A 20342-nucleotide genomic window follows, 5' to 3' on the forward strand; every position below is an offset into this window, starting at 1 on the left:
TCTTGGTGCTAAGTTTCACAATATACAAATAATGTTATTAGAACCAGACAGAGAGATGTGCTCCAAAGTACCAAATTAAAACCACTTTTTATACCTTGTTTAGAGTTTACCCATAATAAAGTTCTAAGATAAGGAAATTATATAATCTCAGCAAATTCTTAGGACAGTAGCCACTTGGTTGGTTTAATTTTTCGTAACAGTCTTAAGTTTTTGTTCATTACTTACAACATCTCTGACATATAAATAAAGGCCAACATCTGGCCTTTATTTGTTTATGAAATGAAATATTTAATATGCTGTTTCTACTTTCTTTTCTATCCAGCTCTTAATAAAGCATGTATTTAGAAATAGAGTCCAAAATTAAACGTTAACCCCAGTAAATGTTTTAGATTTTTATAATCAAAGTCATCACAACTTCGTTAGTAATGTGACTTCTTATGGCATATTTTGTTTTTACACATTGAAGCCCTAGATCATTCTAAATAATGTTGGGTTGCAAATTCCATAATCCATAGTGAGCTATTAGAAAAAAGTCAGTTTCAAGCTGTTCCTAACATAAGAATTGTTCTTAATTTCTTGACATTCTTTTACATAGAAGAAAATTTAAATGTTGGTGAAACCTTTGTTGAATGTTTTATTTATGTTGATTATTAATATTACTCTTATAGGGCCATTGGATGCTTAAGCTAACATTAAATTTTTATTTACTAAGGAATGTGATTTCTATGTGTTCACAGAATAAAGACAATGACACTCTTAAGGATCTGCTGAAAGCAAACGTTGAAAAGCCTGTAAAAATGCTTATCTATAGCAGCAAAACATTGGAGCTGCGAGAGACCTCAGTCACACCAAGTAACCTGTGGGGCGGCCAGGGCTTATTGGGAGTGAGCATTCGTTTCTGCAGCTTTGATGGGGCAAATGAAAATGTTTGGCATGTGTTGGTACGTATCAACTGTGAACTGTTACTGGAGGTTCATGAAGCAGTGTGGAAAGATGTTTTAACAGTGGCTGTTTCTGGCTTAATAAGATTGTGAGGATATTATTAATAGGCAATTTTTGCCAAAAATCAGCGTTCATTGCTTTTTAAATATGGATCAGTTTTTTTTAAGTTGAGGAAGAGAAGCAAATGTACAAGTTTAAGAACTTTTTCTAATGATTTATTCATTATAAGATGTGTTAGAGTAGATAGCTACAAAAATATTTTAAATATTTGTTAAGTATTGTGTAATTTTTATGCTCAGAAGTTTAAAATATATTCTGTAGTTTCTGACATCTGACACATCTCTAGCAAGACAGAAGTATACAGATTTGAAAAATCAACATAATTAAAAATTGTGACTATAAACCTTAGAAGATTATTTTATATATATTAATTTTAGGGTGTGTGTTTATGTCATTCTAGGAAGTGGAATCAAATTCTCCTGCAGCACTGGCAGGTCTTAGACCACACAGTGATTATATAATTGGAGCAGATACAGTCATGAATGAGGTAATTCGTGTGTTTATTCCTAGTGAGAACTATATAAAATTTTTTCATTGATGTTTGAATTGAGAAAGATATTTGCATGCTTTGTGCATTTAGAGTTAAAATTTCAGTCTTTGCTGATCAAGAATAACTTATGCCTCAGGGTGTTAAATGGAACATCTGGTAGGTGTCTTATTAGGTATAGCTGTGAGGAAAAACACATACTGTGCGGCAATTGCACAGATTTTGTGTGTAATATATAGAAATCTTTGCATACCTCAAGTCTAAATCAAATTCTCATTTTCAATTGTTCATTGATTTCATTTTCTCTTCCCCTTTTTGTTCAGTGACAACATTAGCTCAGCTGTATTACATCCTTTTCCTTGTCTGTTAGCTAGTGGAAGTATACATTGCTAAATCAAAAATGAGAGAAAAGGCTGGGCACAGTGGCTCATGCCTGTAATCTCAGCACTTTGGGAGGCCGAGATGGGAGAATTACTTGAGCTCAGGAGTTCGAGACCAGTCTGGGCAGCATAGTGAGACCTTGTGTCTACAACAAATACAAAAATTAGCCAGGCATGGTGGTGCATGCCTGTAGTCCCAGCTACCTGGGAGGCTGAGGTGGAAGGATCACTTGAGCCTGAGAGGTTGAGGCTGTAGTGAGCCAAAATTATGCCACTGCACTCTAGCCCAGGCAACAGTTAGAGAGACCCTGTCTCAAAAAAAGAAGAAAAAAAAAGAGTGAGAAATGAGGTGCCCAGACAACCAGGTCTTAATAGTGGGAAGTAAAAGCAGAATATGTAGAACTCAGGTGTAAAAGAATTGTACTAAGAGTGCCAACTAGATCTTAAGGAACTGGCCATAAAGCCTTGTATGTAGTAAGTAGGCTTCGCTTGAATTAATACATTGAATTAAACCTACTTGTGATTTTTATGTCTGGGGCAGGGCCCAGAATCTGTATTTTTTTCTTAGATTTCTCAGGTGATTCTGATAGTAGCCAGGTTTGAGACACACTGTTCCAAAGTACGGTAACATGAAACATTTTTCTCCTGTGACACTTTTGCAGTCTGAAGATCTATTCAGCCTTATTGAAACACATGAAGCAAAACCATTGAAACTGTATGTGTACAACACAGACACTGATAACTGTCGAGAAGTGATTATTACACCAAATTCTGCATGGGGTGGAGAAGGCAGGTAAGGTCATTTTTTAGACTAAGTTATGACTACTTAAACATACCAGTCAGATATCTTGCAAACATTGATTTTTTTTATTTTGAAATAAGTTACTCGTTTATTATAAGACTCCTCTTAAAAAAAAGGGAAGAGCTAGTCTAGAATATTGAAACCAACTTTTTAAAAGTACATATCTAGGAAACATAGTATATATACTATAGTCCTTTTCTTTACTAACCTAAGAGCCAACAGCATTTCTTTTTAATTTGAGAAATTATTGCGCATAAGCCATAATTATAGAAAAGCCTAGAATTTGGAAACTTTCCACATGTTTTCAAAAGTTCTAATCCCATGCTGGGAAAAGGATAACTTAGTTGCTGCAGGCAGGAAAAGCCTCCCTTTGCTCACAGTATCTTTACCCACACTACCTGAGATTCTCCAGCTGAATGTTTCGCCACAAGTATTCTAACTTGTTGCAGTTTGAGAAAAGTAAGATAGATGTGTCATCCAAGAGTCTGGCCTACCTGGGGCAATACTTGATCAAATTATCATTGTCCGTTGCTCGGTTTGTAAATGCCCAGAAATACGATCTACTCGAGGCATTCAAAATTTATTCATTACAAGAGGCACTTCCTCATATAAACTACATTTGCAAAGAAGCTGCTATATTTATTTGAATGACAAATTTTCAGTTTGCAATAGAAAAATACCTCCTCTCTAGTTAGAATGATACTCAGGTCAGATTAGTACCACAAGAGTGCCTGCTGAGCATGGAATCAAACTGGAGGAAGAGATTCTGTGGACAGTGAAGACCAACAGCAAAGAACATCACATATTCTTTCATTTTTAATTATGTTAACTAAATTTGGCTACATTCTTTGGAAGACATTTTTTCTTTTGATGTATTTAATACTGTCAGTTGGCCATTTCCTCAGTCTGCCTCTGACCATGCATTTGGTCTTTTTGTGCTTCTGTTTTTATTCCTTCCTCAGAGGCTGACCACATTTCATTTATTAAATCTTATTTCTCTTAATTTCATTCTTAGGCTGTCTTTAAGTGTGCCCAGGGTCTTGCTGTTGTCTCAAGTGCATTGTCTATTACCACTTAATTACTTTGATCAATAAGCACCTTGTTTTCAAATGTAGCTACTTCTGAAAGGCCATAATTGATCAATATAAATTATTTAATCTTTCTCTAAATCTATGTGAAATCCAGTCCAGTGAGAATTGTGGGGTTTTGTTTGTTTGTTTGGAGACAGGGTCTTGCTCTCTGGGCTGGAGCACAATCATAGTTCACTGCAGCCTTTAACTCCTGGGCTCAAGCTGTCCTCCCGCCTCAGCTTCCTGAGTACCTGGGACTACAGGCGTACACACTGTATTTGGCTAATTTACAAACTCTTTTTTAGAGATGGGGCCTTGCTTTGTTTCCCAGGCTAGTCTTGAACTCTTCGCTTCAAGCAGTCTTCCCACCTTGGCCTCCCAAAGTCCTGAGATTATAGGTGTGATCTTCCATGCCTGGCTGAATTTCCGTTTTGATTGTGAGGGAAGAAGGGAAGAAGGAACAAATAATTGTGAGATGAAGCATCATTGTGCACATCAGACTGGTTAAGGAGGAGCTAGACCTGGCATGGTGGCTCACGCCTGTAGTACTACCGCTTTGGGAGGCTGAGGCCGGTGGATCACTTGAACTCAGGAGTTCAGTACCAGCCTGGGCAACCTGATGAACCCTCGTCTCTACAAAAAATACAAAAATTAGTTGGACGTGGTGGCATGCGTCTGTAGTCCCAGCTACTCAGGAGGCTGAGGCGGGAGGATTGCTTGAGCCCAGGAGGCAGAGGTCGCAGTGAGCCAAGATCATGCCACTGCGCTACAGCCTGGTCAACAGAATAATAAATTGTCTTAATAAATAAATAAATAAATAAAATTAAAAAGAGCTGAAGTTGGCCACTGCCTGCTCACCCAGCTTTTGGTGGCAGTGGAGATAATAGATGATGTGGCAGGAGAAAGGCACGGAGGTATTCATGCATAGCCTATTCTGAAATTGTCAAGTTGTTTGGGAAATAAAAGACATTATGGTGGAAACATAAGTTGGAACCTGATTGTGGAGAGCCTTAAATACCACAGTCAGGACTTCTGATATATTTTGAGCAGTTGAGGCTGTGATAATTGTATCAGTAGGGGGTTTTGGGTTCAAATGGTAAAAACCAGCTGTCACCATCATAAGCTGGTAACATACTTAATGATATGGATTAGCTCATATAATCAAGGAAACAGCTGAAGAACCAGATGTAGAAAGGACAGGACTCAGAAAACCTCTAGGGATTTAGATAGGAAGAAGTATTTGGCAATGTCATCAGCATTCATTCTACTAAACCCATTTTTGTTTTTCCTCTGACTCCCAAGGTTTGCAGCCATGGGCAAGAGAAATTGGCCTGGCTTTGACCATGAGCCATGCCCTTGGTTTGGGCAGGGCAGACACTCTGATTGACAGTCCTACCAGCACTGCACACAACAGCAGAGAAGTAATTCCCCAAAGGGAGGAAAGAGAAAGGAATGTTGAGAAGACATCAGACTAGAAAGAAGCAATGTGATCACATCTTACTAGAAAAATGTCTCTGGTGGCAGTGGGAGGATAAAATAGAAGAGATCTGGGTTGAACATACATGACTGATTTGTGTCAGGTTCTGAAAGAGAGCTGTGGAATGTGTAAATGATGTCATCATACAGAAGTGCTTAGAGCTCTTCAGTGGAAAGGCTGTATAGATGTTTATTCGTATAGCAAATATTCGTTTAGCAAATAATCATGAAATGTCTGCCATGTGCCAGCAGCTATGAAGGCAGTAAACAGACAAGGTCTCTGCCCTTCAGGACCTTAACGTTTTGTTGGGAGAGATAGATAGTAAATAAATATGCAGTATGTTGGATGGTGATGAATGCTTGAAAAATAAAGGAGTAAGGGTGTTATCCGCAGTGAAGGGAAGGGTGCTGTTTTCTGTGGGGTGGTCTGGGAGACCTCTGCTTAGATGACATTATCTAAAAGAATAGAAATTTGTTTGTTTTTATCTTTTAAAATCTCAAAGAAGGGAGTGCATGTTCAGGCCAACTTGAATCTATGCTCTTGGGTTACTCCCCCCACCCACCCCCCGCCAAAAAAAAAAACACCTCAAAGAAATACAAGCTGTGATTGATAACAATGTTAAGAAAAAAATGTTTTTATAGCCTAGGATGTGGCATTGGATATGGTTATTTGCATCGAATACCTACGCGCCCATTTGAGGAAGGAAAGAAAATTTCTCTTCCAGGACAAATGGCTGGTACACCTATTACACCTCTTAAAGATGGGTTTACAGAGGTAAGATCACATTCCTACCTGAGTATATCATAAAGTTTTTACCAAAACAAGTCACGTGTTTTAGTGTATATGTCAGTAGCACTATGAAAATAGGGTAGACGATGAGTTAAGTATTGATTGTGTTAAATTTGAGGTTCCTGTAAAATACCTAGATAGAGATTAGATATATGAGTCTGGATTTTAGGAAAAAGGACAGGGCTAGAGATGCAGATTTGGGAATCACGAGCAAAGAGAGGGTAATGTAACCCAATGGCTGTTAGGAAACCTGTACTGCTAGGGATTGGGTCTGAGTGGGTCGCCATCTTGAAAATCTGGATGGGCAGAGATCTAGCAAAGGAAGCTCAGCAGGAGGCCAGAGGGAAAACCAAGCTTCAAGAAATCAACACAGTCAGCCATGTCAGGTACTGCAGAGAAGTCAGGTGAAAGGAGTGAAAAAAACCATGTCCTGGGCGAGAGCAATTTCAGAGACTTGCCAGGGGACAAACACAAATTGCAGGTCAGCAGAGTGAATAGGTGAAAAGGTGCTGCTAGCTGTTGCTTATTGCTTCAAGAAACGATTGAGAAAACAAGGAGAGCTGTGTGTGAGGGGGTCATGAGGGGAGTGAAGGGGCTATTACAGGATCAAAGTAAGACTTTTTAAGGAATAAGAGATATTTGAGCAGGCTTATAAGGTTTTTTAATGTTTCTTAAGGAGGTATCTCAGGGCAGTTAACTCTTGTCTGCACGACTAAATAAAAACCAAATACCCAAAAAGAAAATGCTGCTGTTGTAAAGACAAGGCTGCTGCCACTGTGGTTTTGTCTACACAGTTTGGCCATCTTCAATTCTAGAGGAAGGAAAGAAGAGCTGCTGGGAAGTTTCACCTCCAACATTGGCTCATGGCCAGAGCCAATATAGTTACATGTTCAGACCCCAACCACCATATCCACTGGCCCTAATCAGGGCTTTCCCAGTTGAACCTCTTTGGGTAGTCTGAGAAGATGAGAGTGACTAGCAGCTAGGCAAAGGGCCAGAATGCAGGTTGTCTCAGAATGTACTGAAGGGCACTGGAGCTGCGGAAGGTGGGCTATTCAGAAATGAAACCACCCATCTGTAGAGTCCATATAGACTCCTTTTTTTCTTCTCCTGAAAAGTGGAGATCTTGCTGCCCCATGTATTCACTGATGAGAAAATATTAAATGCACTCATGAGGTTGGAAATCTTGAGAAGTCTTTCATGTATTAAGACTTCCAGCTGATTTCTTTCCTGAGCAATGAAAGTTAAAACAAATAAACCAGCTGGGAATTCAGGAAAGCAGTGGTGGTTTAAAGGTTGAATAAAATGATTTCCAGGTGGTGAGGAAAGAGGAGAGAGTAGAATCTCTTCTAGTGTGGAAGTATGAAGAACAGCCTGTGCAACTTGAGGTAGAAGCCATGTGTCTCGAGACTAGAAGTGACAGGACAGAGAGGTGCTTACAGTGCATGGTCCGTGACATGTACCAAAATTAGGAGGGAGTGTCTGGAGGCAGATGTGCCAGATGAAGCTTGTGACAGCTGATGTGTGAACCAAATATGTATCTGCAGGGCAGGTAAGAGCCAATATTTATATTTTCTTTTAAATAAACTTAAGTAATCTTTGTGTTTTTTTTTCTTTTTTTGGAAGGTCCAGCTGTCCTCGGTTAATCCCCCGTCTTTGTCACCACCAGGAACTACAGGAATTGAACAGAGTCTGGCTGGACTTTCTATGAGCTCAACTCCACCAGCTGTCAGTAGTGTTCTCAGTACAGGTGTGCAGAAAAAATATATTCTGTTTTCAGTCTATTTTATGTAATATTATTGCATAGAATTTTAAAAATTGACCAGACACAGTGGCTCACACCTGTAATCCCAGCACTTTGCGAGGCCAAGGCAGGATTGCTTGAGCTCAGGAGTTCTAGACCAGCATGGGCAATATAGTGGAACCACGTCTCTAAAAAAAAAAAAAACATTTTTTTTTAATTAGCCAGGTGTGGTGGTGTGCACCTGTAGTCCCAGCTCCTCGAGAGCCTGAGATGGGAGGATTGCTTGAGCCTCGCAGGTTGTGGCGGCAGTGAGCCGTGATTGTGCCACTGCATTCCAGCCTGGTCGACAGAGTGAGACTCTGTCTCAAAAAAAAAAAGAATTTAAAAAATTAATGCCAGTGTACCTTGAAAACTGCATATGTACTCTGTGTTGACAGGTCCTGGCTGTGAAAGCTTGTTCCAAATCACCACGTGGATACACACGGGGTTTAAACTTCTTCCCTGCATATTTTAGACCCTGAGCTTTCCTTAGATTCTACAACTTGTAAATCCAGGACTCTGAGTTGAAATTCTGTTTAACTGCTCTGGTTACTCAACACGTTTGCGTGTTTCTGAAGTAGTAGGCACTGGGGATGCAAAAGTGAGTAGGAACTCCTTTCTGAGGAGCTCAGTCTTGCTTAGGGGACATGTGCCTGTCTCCTTCCTTTTCCTTTTTTTTTTTTAAAACAGAGTTTCACCCTTTTTGCCCAGGCTGGAGTACAATGGCATGGTCTTGGCTCACTGCAACCTCTGCCTCCCGGGTTCAAGTGATTCTCATGCCTCAGCCTCCCGAGTGGCAGGGATTACAGGCACGTGCCACCATACAGCAGCCAATTTTTGTATTTTTAGTAGAGACAGGGTTTTGCCATGTTGGCCAGGCTGGTCTTGAACTCCTGACCTCAGGTGATCTGCTCTCCTCGGCCTTCCATGGTGCTAGGATTACAGGCGTGAGCCACTGCACCCAGCCTCCTTCCTTTTCTTCATCCCTTGTTCTACCTGATACAGTCCTTTTTGTTTGTTTTGGGTTTTATTTATTTATTTTTTTAAAGCTTTCTCAAGATAAAATGCATGTTACCATACAATTCACCTGCTTAAAGTATACAATCCAGTGTTTTTTTAGTGTATTTGTAGAGTTGTACAACCAATAACCTCAATCAATTTCAGAATATTTTATCACACCAAAAGAAACCCTGTACCCGTTATCAGTTTTTCTGAAGTTTTAGTTTTTATGTTTTTGTGGGGATGGGGTGTCTCTGTTGCCCAGGCTGTTCTCTAACTCCTGGCCTCAAGTGATCATCCTGCCTTGGCCTCCCAAATTGTTGGGATTACAGGTGCGAGCCATGGTTCCTAGCCTCATTAATACCTTTTTCTGGGCTGTCTTAAATATTTATATTCACAATTTGTTTATATCCCACTTTGTTCTGTAATGGACTTAAAACAGCCTACCAAGATGCAGTAGTAAGGTTGACAGTTTAGTGTCTAGAATTGGTCTCCTAGGTTCTCATCCCAGCTCTTTAGTCCTGGTTTTATTTCTCTAGATGAAATTTAAAATTTCAAACATACACAAAAGAGCTGGAATGTATAATGAACCCCATCACCCAACTTTATCAGTTATCAATATTGGGATATACTTCCCTTTGCCTTCTTTGCTGGTTTTCTTTTTTTCCAGCTTTATCAATAAATAATTTGCATACCATAAATTACTCACAGTAAGTAAACAACTAAATGATTTTTAGTAAATTCATAGAATTGTGCAGTCATCACCACAATCCAGCTTTAGAATGCTTCCCAGATGAAATTAAATATTAATGTCATCAGTCTCTAATCATAGAGTTGGAAGGGAACTTAAAGTTTATTTCATTCAAGCGGTATGAGTCCTTTTTATGATATTACGATTTTTTGCCTACATCTCATCACATAATTCTCTAGTTTATTCCTGAATAGACTTAGTAAGGGTAGGGTAGTGTACTTCCCAAGGCAGCAGCCCATTCTGAGTCTGAATTGTTCGTATTTGTTTTAGAGTAAGCGTGTTCCAGTTGCTCTTCTTCTTTTTTTTTTTTTTTTTTTAAACAGAGTCTCACTCTGTTGCCCAGGAAGGCTAGAATACAGTGGCACTATCTCTGCCCACTGCAACCTCTGGCTTCCGGGTTCAAGCAGTTCTCCTGCCTCAGCCTACCCAAGTAGCTGTGATTGATTACAGACACGTGCCACCACACCCAGCTAACTTTTGTATTTTTAGCGGAGGTGCAGTTTTGCCATGTTGGCCAGGCTGGTCTCAAACTCCTGTCCTCAAGTGACCCGCCCGCCTCTGCCTCCCAAAATGCTGGGATTAAAGGCGTGAGCTGCTGTGCCCGGCCCTTTTTTGAGGCAGAGTTTTCGCTCTTGTTGCCCAGGCTGGAGTGCAATGGCGCGATCTCAGCTCACTGCAACCTCCGCCTCCCGGGTTCAAGCAATTTTCCTGCCCCGGCCTCCCGAGTAGCTGGGACTACAGGCGCACGCCACCATGCCAGGCTAATGTTTTGTATTTTTGGTAGAGACGGGGTTTCACCATGTTGGCTAGGCTGGTCTGAAACTCCTGACCTCAGGTGATTCACCCGCTTCAGCCTCCCAGAGTGCTGGGATTACAGGCACGAGCCATCATGCCCGGCCCCAGATGCACTTCTGATTTTAGGCGATAGTTGACATGTCTCTTCAAGCCCCATTTTCTCTTTGACATTTTAAATCTTTCCTCATTACGTTGTAGTTATACTTGTATTGTCTGATAAACACGTGCACGGAGATCCCTGGCTTATGGCACTGCAGAGAAATGGCTTCTTGACTGTTAAAGACAAATGCAAATAAAGCACTGATTGCTCAAAAGACACTGAAAGAAATTGACATCATCACTTTTGAGTAAATAAATTTAAAAAGACTAAAATGTTCTAGCATCACAACATGTGAGAAACAACTTTTTGATGGGCATTTTTCAGTCTTCACTTTTCATTATATTGCTTGCAAAGTAGCCTATACATTGTAACATAGTGTAATATAATAGCCCATATAATGTAACTGTAGACATAAAAGTAACTGTAGAGAAATAAAAGTATATGTATTTTTAAACTTTTTTGTGGATTTGAAGATGTTTGGATTATAAAATTTTTAGAAAAGATTTTGAAGTGGCATCAATCATCATTGTGACCTGCCTGATTTTTCTGCAGTGTAACACCTTTTTCCTTTTTTTTTTTTTTTTTTTTTTTTGAGATAAGAGTCTTGCTCTGTCGCTCAGGCTGGAGTGCAGTTTTGTGATCTTGGCTCCCTGCAACCTCCACCTCCCGGGTTCAAGTGATTCTTCTGCCTCAGCCTCCTAAGTAGCTGGGATTATAGGTGCTTACCACCATGCCCAGTTAATTTTGTATTTTTAGTAGAGATAGGGTTTCACCATGTTTTCCAAGCTGGTCTTGAACCCCTGACCTCAGGTGATCCACCTGCCTCAGCTTCCCAAAGTGCTGGGATTACAGGCATGAGCCACCATGCCTGGCCCAAGTGTATCACCATTTTGCGTGCTATGTATTTTACTTATTTGATCTTTCTCCTTTCCTTTTCCTGCCCCTCATTAGAACATAAATTTCCTGAAGGTTCTAATTTCTGTTTTCTTCATGTTGTAAAGTGCCTCAGTGCCTAAAACAATGTGTAACATACAGTAGGTGCCCCCCAGAAAACTTGAATGAATGACCACACTCAACTGTCCATTCAACTCCGTTGAGAATCTGATGAAAGCAAAGAACCTGCCTTCCAAAAATTGTTGTATACAATTTTAGGAGCTTCACAGACCCCCTGAAGCCCACTTGTGGGCCCTAGATTTAGAATTCCTGGCTTAGATGTAGTCTTCCTGGCTTAGATATAGTCTTCCTGGCTTAGATTTAGTCAGTTATTTTTGAGACTTGTGAATGTGTCTATCCTTTAAGAATGAAAAGAAACTTATGTGAAAGACTTTATTGGAAAATAGAAGAAATTGGCTTAACCAATCCAAGCTGCTTTTGTTTTCTTAAAACCGAGATTTCAAAACAAATACAAAAAAATTATAGCATTGCTATTGCGTGTGACCCATTAACAAAGCACACACTCTCTAACATTTTGGTACAGAGTAGAGTACGGCTTCTTTTATTTCAGTGAAATTATGCAGTCTGGGATCCAGTAGAGCATTTGCCAGTGCTTCCATTAGACTTTTTTCTTATTTTTGCTTGCCTCTGAATTCCGCAGAAAAGTAGATAAATGAATAAATAATAGACTGCCTGCATGGTTGATTCATACTTTTAGGCACAATTTATTCCCGCTACCATATGTAAGCAGATCTGTAAGACAAAATCTGGAATCTGTATGCTAGATAAATGAAAATGAGTGCTAAATAAGTGAAAGGTGTACTTTCATTTATTGTTTCGACATTAGCAAAACCTCCCACTGGGGTAGGTGGTAAACGTGACTAGGTGGTATCCTGAGGCTTACTTGTACGTGAGGAACGTAACCTCCTCAAGCTAATGTTAGTACACGTTTGTGTTAGACTTCGAAGGACTGTCCCAGAACCTAAGGTCAAAAGGAAGTGGACATTCAGGAAGCCAAGTCATTCTCTCACATCCTAGAGGTTCATATGCTCTTTTGTCTCTTTCAGGCCACCTATGTCATTCTCTTCTTTCACAGACTAGCATTCACTGTTTCACAGGGCACATGGTCCCCCTGCAACCCCCGGCTTACGTGGCATCTTAGTTTAGGAGCCCGGTTGAGATTGACTAGAATCTTTGTGTCCCATATACAAATTTCTAAGACAGTTTTCTAATCCAGCCCTGCTTGGGTCAGGTGTGTAAACCTCTTGTCCAGTGAGCTGGGCTGGGGTGGGACTGCACGGCCTCCTGCCCTCTTGTCACAGGCCCTGGTAACAGCCTTTGTTGAGAGCCGTGGGCAGAGTTAGTGAATCTGCCGTAAAGGGTGATGGACAGTCAGTTGCAGCTGGAAATCAGGACCAAATGAAGACCTGACCACGGGGCAAGGAGGGACTGCAGATTGTCCTAATGTGTTCTGTTCATTTATTGTTGACTAAATTTGTTAGAAATGAAAAGATTGTGCCTTCTTTTTAGGTGTACCAACAGTACCGTTATTGCCACCACAAGTAAACCAGTCCCTCACTTCTGTGCCACCAATGAACCCAGCTACTACATTACCAGGTAACCACCAGGGGACTAGAGATGTGGCTAATAATAACAGCATTACTGATATTTGCATCTTAAAAACAATGAAAAATATTATACCTATGTGGTAACTTTTTATGTCTTTTAATCTCAATTTATCTCTGCAATAAGTTTGTGATAAATGAGAGCTAGGGCAACTCTCCTTAGTAAACAAGGAACCAGAGATGTCATTTACCAGCTAGTTAGCTGCCAAGCCTAGTGCTCCTTACCCCCAGCCAGTGGCCACCTACTGCCCCTGCAGCTCGCATCGGCCAGGAATAAGGAATCTGCAGAAGTCCATTCTCCACTGTCTCCTTAGTGAGGACTTCCTGACAGTCGTTTGTGTGAGCCTGGAAGAGAAGGCTTCTTATTTGGTCTTCAGTAGCACTAACATTAAATTAAGTTTTTGTGTTTTTCTCTTCATATTCCCAGTGAAGACCAAGTCCCTTTATCCAGCCAATGATAATCAAATACTATTTTAGTGATCAAATATACTTTCATTGTGAGAGGTTTTAATGTATGGCTAAAAATGTCATTATCCAAGCATATTAAGCCATGAACCAAATGTGTACACACACAGAATGATGAAGCAAGTGTGCTGATATGTGGACATGTGGGAATTTGGGTGAAAGGTGGATTCTTTTTACTACTTTTGCAACTGTAAGTCTGCAATTATTTTTCAGAATAAGAAATTTAAAAAGTCATAGAGACTGTAAACCTCAACCATCAACGAAAAATTCAGTTTCATTTTCTGCCATATCTACTGAAACAAATCAGCCTTTTCTCCAAGGCACTCGGGCCATCATCACTCTTATTCCAGAGTGTTAAGAGTATTAGTTATTTATTTTCATCTTCACCCATTTAGCCACCTAATCTATCTAATCACTTAGGTAGGTAAATATACAACCCCATCAAAAAGTGGGCAGAGGACATGAACAGACACTTCTCAAAAGAAGACATTTATGCAGCCAAAAAACACATGAAGAAATGCTCCTCATCACTGGCCATCAGAGAAATGCAAATCAAAACCACAGTGAGATACCATCTCACACCAGTTAGAATGGCCATCATTAAAAAATCAGGAAACAACAGGTGCTGGAGAGGATGTGGAGAAATAGGAACACTTTTACACTGTTGGTGGGACTGTAAACTAGTTCAACCATTGTGGAAGTCAGTGTGGCGATTCCTCAGGGATCTCGAACTAGAAATACCATTTGACCCAGCCATCCCATTACTGGGTATATACCCAAAGGACTATAAATCATGCTGCTATAAAGACACATGCACACGTATGTTTATTGCGGCACTATTCACAATAGCAAAGAGTTGGAACCAACCCAAATGTCCAACAACGATAGACTGGATTAAGAAAATGTGGCACATATACACCATGGAATACTATGCAGCCATAAAAAATGATGAGTTCGTGTCCTTTGTAGGGACATGGATGAAACTGGAAAACATCATTCTCAGTAAACTATCGCAAGGACAAAAAACCAAACACCGCATGATCTCACTCATAGGTGGGAATTGAACAATGAGAACTCATGGTCACAGGAAGGGGAACATCACGCTCCGGGGACTGTTGTGGGGTGGGGGGAGGGGGGAGAGACAGCATTAGGAGATACACCTAATGCTAAATGACGAATTAATGGGTGCAGGAAATCAACATGGCACATGGATACATATGTAACAAACCTGCACATTGTGCACATGTACCCTAAAACCCTAAAGTATAATAAAATAAAAAAAAAAAAAGAAAGAAATTTTATTATTAATATGATTATGATACACAACTGCCACACATTAGGTGGAATTCTGGTACTGTCACTTAGAGGTGGCTGGGATTGTTTTTAATACATAAGGATTTATTTCTTCCCCAGGTCAAGTGATTTCCTTTTTTTTCTTTTCTGCCTTCTCTTCAGGTCTGATGCCTTTACCAGCAGGACTGCCCAACCTCCCCAACCTCAACCTCAACCTCCCAGCACCACACATCATGCCAGGGGTTGGCTTACCAGAACTTGTAAACCCAGGTATGTTGCAGATCTCACCCTCCTAGGACACTCACTAATTAACGTTTTATTCAGGAATGCCCATCCTCTTCAGTTTTTTCTGGAAAGAGCAAATCAGTTGAACAGGTTTCAGCTACTTCAAATAAATATTCATCTTTTTTGTTTAAAAAGCTTAAGAGGATCACGCCTGTAATCCCAGCACTTTGGGAGGCCAAAGTGGGTGGATCACCTGAGGTTAGGAATTCAAGACCAGCCTGGCCAACATGGCAAAACCCCATCTCTACTGAAAAAATATAAACATTAGCTGGGCATGGTAGCAGGTGCCTGTAGTCCCAGCTATGCAGGAGGCTGAGACAGAAAAATCGCTTGAACCCAGGAGGTGGAGGTTGCAGTGAGCTGAGATCACACTACTGCACTCCAGCCTGGGCGACAGAGCAAGACTTCATCTCAAAAAAAAAAAAAAAAAAAGGGCCGGGCGCGGTGGCTCACGCTTGTAATCCCAGCACTTTGGGAGGCTGAGGCGGGCGGATCACGAGGTCAGGAGATCGAGACCACAGTGAAACCCCATCTCTACTAAAAAATACAAAAAATTAGCCGGGCGTGGTGGCGGGCGCCTGTAGTCCCAGCTACTCGGAGAGGCTGAGGCAGGAGAATGGCGTGAACCTGGGAGGCGGAGCTTGCAGTGAGCCGAGATCATGCCACTGCACTCCAGCCTGGGCGACAGAGCGAGACTCCGTCTCAAAAAAAAAAAAAAAAAAAAGTTTAAGAGGAAAGAAGAATGTCTCTGAGTCCCTGCTGCGTCTCCCCCTCCCCCTCCTCCTCCTCCTTCCTCCTCCTCCTCTTCCTCTTCTTCCTCCTCTCTTCCTTCTCTTCCTCCTTTTCCTTCTCTTCCTCCTCTTCCTCTTCTTCCTTCTCTTCCTTCTCTTCCTCCTCTTCCTCTTCTTCTTCCTCTTCTTTCTTCTTTCTTCTTCCTGCACCTTGATGGCTTAGCCTCAGAAAAGCCAGGGTAGCAGTAAAGCATAGTGGACTGGCCCTGCTGCACTGACTTTAATGAAGGTGTGTAGGCTGCCTAGTGGAGGCGAATGAATTCCCCGCCATTCTCTTCATATTTGGAGCCGCTGCCACTGGGGAAGGTAGTGGAGCCTATTGTGCATAGCCCAAGCCCAGAAATTGGGCCATAAAACGTCACCCCTGCTCAGCTGGCTAGGCTTGTATTTTTTGTTTTGTTTAGTTTTTTTGAGACAGAGTCTTGCTTTATCACCCAGGCAGGAGTGCAGTGGTGCTGATCTTGGCTCACTGCAATCTCTACCTCCCAGGATCAAGCCATCCTCTCACCTCATCCTCCCAAGTAGCTGGGACTACATGCACACACCACCACACCTGGCTAATTTTTTGTATTTTTTGTAGAGAAGGGGTTTCACCATGTTGCCCAGGCTGGTCTTGAACTCCTGGGCTCAAGCAATCTTCCTGCTTTGGCCTCCCAGTGTGCTGGGATTACAGGCATGAGCCACCTCTCCCAGCCAATATTCTTCTTTTTTTAAAAATAAAAATAAAAACAAAACAGACATGAATATTCTCCATTATTTACAAATGCTTTTATACTCAAAACTGTGGGAAATTTCAGCTGGACATGTCTAAGGTAGCAGATATTCCAAGTGTCTGCACTCAGATTTTCTGTCTGAAAATGAAGCAGCAGCGTCCTACAAGTCCATACAGTTAATGATCAGCATACCTTAACCTTTGGGAGGGCTGACTTTTAATAGGCCATCTCAGTAGTTTGGCCCGTCAGTGATGCCAGTGAGTGATCTTACAGCACCACGGTGTGCATCATCACCATCTTGTTTCTGTCTAGATGATAATTGTCCCTCTTGTAACACTCACCATCTGTATATATTCCATAACCTACTTAGTTTTCAGGCCAAAGGTTTAAAAATGAAGTACTAGGCCAGGCACGGTAGCTCACGCCTATAATGCCAGCACTTTGGGAAGCCAAGGTGGATGGATCACCTGAGGTCAAGAGTTCAAGACCAGCCTGACCAACATGGTGAAACCCTGTCTTTATTAAAAAATACAAAAAGTAGCTGGGCATGGTGGCAGGTGCCTGTAATCCCAGCTACTTGGGAAGGTGAGGCAGGAGAATTGCTTGAACCTGGGAGGCGGAGGTTGTAGTGAGCTGAGGTCGCACCACTGCACTCCAGCCTGGGTGACAGAATGAGACTCCGTCTCAAAAAAAAAAAAAAAAGTGAAGTACTAGTAGTAGTCAAACTACCATTTACTGTCGCAGCACTCACCCCACCTTTTGTGTCATGTATTCTTGGCTCCTCCTCTGCCCTTTCCCTAAATTTGACAGGCTCTAAGTAGTGAGGGTTTCACCAGCTGGTAGTTGCCTTGAACCTGTGTTTTACACCCTGCCTTTCCTTTGTTTCTTGAAATAATTCTCCTTTCCTTCATTATGCATTTTAATTTTTTTTTTTTTTTTTTTTGAGACAGAGTCGCACTTTGTCATTCAGGCTGGAGTGCAGTGGTGTAATCTCATCTCACTGCAACCTCTGCCTCCTGGGGTCAAGCAGTCCTCCCACCTCAGTGGCCTTGTAGTCGTAGTCTCTAGTAGCTGGGATCACAGGTGTGTGCCACCATGCCCAGCTAATTTTTGTAATTTTTTTTAGTAGAGATGAGGTTTTGCCATGTTGCCCAGGCTGGTCTCCAACTCCTGGGCTCAAGCGATCCTCCCGCCTTGGCCTCCCAAAGTGCTGGGGTTACAGGCGTGAGCCACCGCGCCTGGCCTTGCATTTTAAAATCATCATAATGAGCCCACTGAGTGTAATATAAATAGTTATCAATCACAGATTTTAAGCAAATGCTGGGTACTCCTGGTGAGGACAGTGGAAAGGGCAAGAATCCAGGCCCCTCCCTTCTGCTGCCTTCACAGGACGGTTGTGGCCTACCTCTCCCTGTTTTTTTTTTTTTTTTGAGACGGAGTCTCGCTCTGTCGCCCAGGCTGGAGTGCAGTGGCACAATCTCGGCTCACTGCAAGCTCTGCCTCCCGGGTTCACGCCATTCTCCTGCCTCAGCCTCTCCGAGTAGCTGGGACTACAGGCGCCCGCCACCACGCCTGGCTAATTTTTTGTATTTTTAGTAGAGACGGGGTTTCACCGTGGTCTCGATCTCCTGACCTCGTAATCCGCCCGCCTCGGCCTCCCAAAGTGCTGGGATTACAAGCGTGAGCCACCGCGCCCGGCCCCTCTCCCTGTTGTCTGTCAAAAATGCAGCTGTAACTCAGCTTGCAGCTGGCATGGGTGAGCATGAGTCCCCCTCTCTGACATCCAGTGTAGCTGTGTCACCTGCTGGGTGGGCTGCTGTCTCTTCTGACTGGAAGGATCCTATCTTTCTTCCCTGAGCCAGTTTCCCCCAGTGCTGGGCCAGGTCACATGGAGCCTAGAAGCTGAGAACCTATTCCTCCAGGCAGCTGCAATTGTAGGGAATAGTTAACCCTGCCAGGGCCTCTATCTGGAAATCAGCCAAGGTTGTGATTTGTGTTACCTCCTCAACTTCAGTTTCCTTAATGAAATGTAAATAAAAATAGCCCTTTGACGATGCCTGCTGTCCTTTCAGTGCTGGGAAGATGTATGATCTATGCCGTTTTTGTCCTAGGTCTGCCACCTCTTCCTTCCATGCCTCCCCGAAACTTACCTGGCATTGCACCTCTCCCCCTGCCATCCGAGTTCCTCCCGTCATTCCCCTTGGTTCCAGAGAGCTCTTCTGCAGCAAGCTCAGGAGAGCTGCTGTCTTCCCTCCCGCCCTGCGACCCTGCCACAACTACTGCAAAGGCAGACGCTGCCTCCTCACTCACTGTGGATGTGACGCCCCCCACTGCCAAGGCCCCCACCACCGTTGAGGACAGAGTCGGCGACTCCACTCCAGTCAGCGAGAAGCCTGTTTCTGTGGCTGTGGATGCCAATGCTTCTGAGTCACCTTAACTTCGAACTGTTCTTCGGAATTGGCGTGGTATATTTATTTAACCACGGGAGCGTGTCTGGAAACGCAAAGTATCATTAATTTCATACTAGTTTGTACCGTATCTGTAGGCATCCTGTAAATAATTCCAAGGGGAAAACTAAACAAGAGGACGTGGGTTGTATCCTGCCAAGTTGAGTGGGGCTCACGTGCTGGGGTGAGATGTCAGAAAGTGCTTGCATTTTCAACAACCAAAAAGAATTGTAAGGGTGGCTTGCTGCCAGGCTTGCACTGCCATTCCTGGGTGGTGTGCATCTTCGGGAAAGGTGGTGGCGGGGTGTCCACTAGGTTTCCTGTCCCCTGCTGCTCCTTCTGTAAGAAAATGAAATATTCTATGCCTAGTACTCACACGCAACATTTCTTGTACTTTGTAAGTCGTTTGCGAGAATGCAGACCACCTCCCTAAACTGTAAACGGTAAAGAGATTTTTACTTTTGGTCTCCGTGAGTCACATCTCTATTAAGGTTTACACAGGAATTCCACCTGAAGACTTGTGTTAAAGTTCCACAGCGCGCACTGTTAATTGAACGTCTTTTTCTCCAGCCTATACACGGATCCTTGTTTTGAGCTCTCAGAATCACTCAGACAACATTTTGTAACTGCTGCTGTTGCTTTCTACGTACACCTTTTAAAGTGACATTTCAGAAGAAAGAAAGAAGGTGTCACAGTTTTAAAGCAGAAGGTGGCACTTGGTGGCTCCTTATAGTATTATAGCTATACTGGGAAAGCATAGATACAGCAATAAAGTACAGTAATTTTACTTTTTTTCTTGTGTTACATCTAAATTACAACTCTTTATTGCCACGTGTGCACTTACTACTCTCCAGTATGTCTTATTACTCTCCAGTATGTCACCCATCTTTAACTTTTCATGTCCTATGTTTGCTTTCTCCCGTTTTTAAGAGATGGTGAGTTAACTGGAATTGATTTACTGAATGAAATTAAATGCAGATATCCCTGTTTTTGAAATAAGACAAAAGTGGTTCCTCGGTTATTGCCCTGGTATGAGTCTGAAGATGCTCATCCCCTGCAGGGAGGACGTGGCTGAGGTGGCAGCACCCTCACATCACCCTCATGTCACTCACCCCTGGCCGTCCTGCTGGACACTCGAGGTCAACGCCAGCCCAGCACTCTCCTAGGAGGCCCAGTGCCAGCCAGTTTTGGGAGTAGATCCGTTTCTGGGGCCAGGTTTGTACTTAAAACTGAATGATGAAAGAAGGCTCCAGCCCTAATCATAGCTGCTTCTGTTTACACTGTGCAAATGTTTCTAGAATATTTCAGTTAATCCCGTTTTTTGAAAAGGAGCTTATAACAGGTGAGGAAAGTAT

General features: G+C 42.3%; 1 protein-coding gene across 2 annotated transcripts in view; it reads left to right on the forward strand.

The window, feature by feature from the left end:
- The window catches only part of GORASP2 (golgi reassembly stacking protein 2), a 40184-nt gene extending 20191 nt beyond the window's left edge, over positions 1-19993 (forward strand). For both annotated transcript variants that reach the window (XM_055289711.2, XM_063644715.1), the window contains exons 3-10: positions 738-941; positions 1403-1489; positions 2532-2662; positions 5860-5992; positions 7634-7757; positions 12899-12985; positions 14914-15021; positions 18652-19993. In XM_055289711.2, coding sequence (XP_055145686.1) covers positions 738-941; positions 1403-1489; positions 2532-2662; positions 5860-5992; positions 7634-7757; positions 12899-12985; positions 14914-15021; positions 18652-18977 — 1200 coding nt within the window. In that variant the 3' untranslated portion in view covers positions 18978-19993. The remainder of the gene's footprint in view (positions 1-737; positions 942-1402; positions 1490-2531; positions 2663-5859; positions 5993-7633; positions 7758-12898; positions 12986-14913; positions 15022-18651) is intronic.
- The last annotated feature ends 349 nt before the right edge of the window (positions 19994-20342 follow it).

Source organism: Symphalangus syndactylus, chromosome 8 (assembly GCF_028878055.3).
Source record: "Symphalangus syndactylus isolate Jambi chromosome 8, NHGRI_mSymSyn1-v2.1_pri, whole genome shotgun sequence".
Classification (NCBI taxonomy): domain Eukaryota; kingdom Metazoa; phylum Chordata; class Mammalia; order Primates; family Hylobatidae; genus Symphalangus; species Symphalangus syndactylus.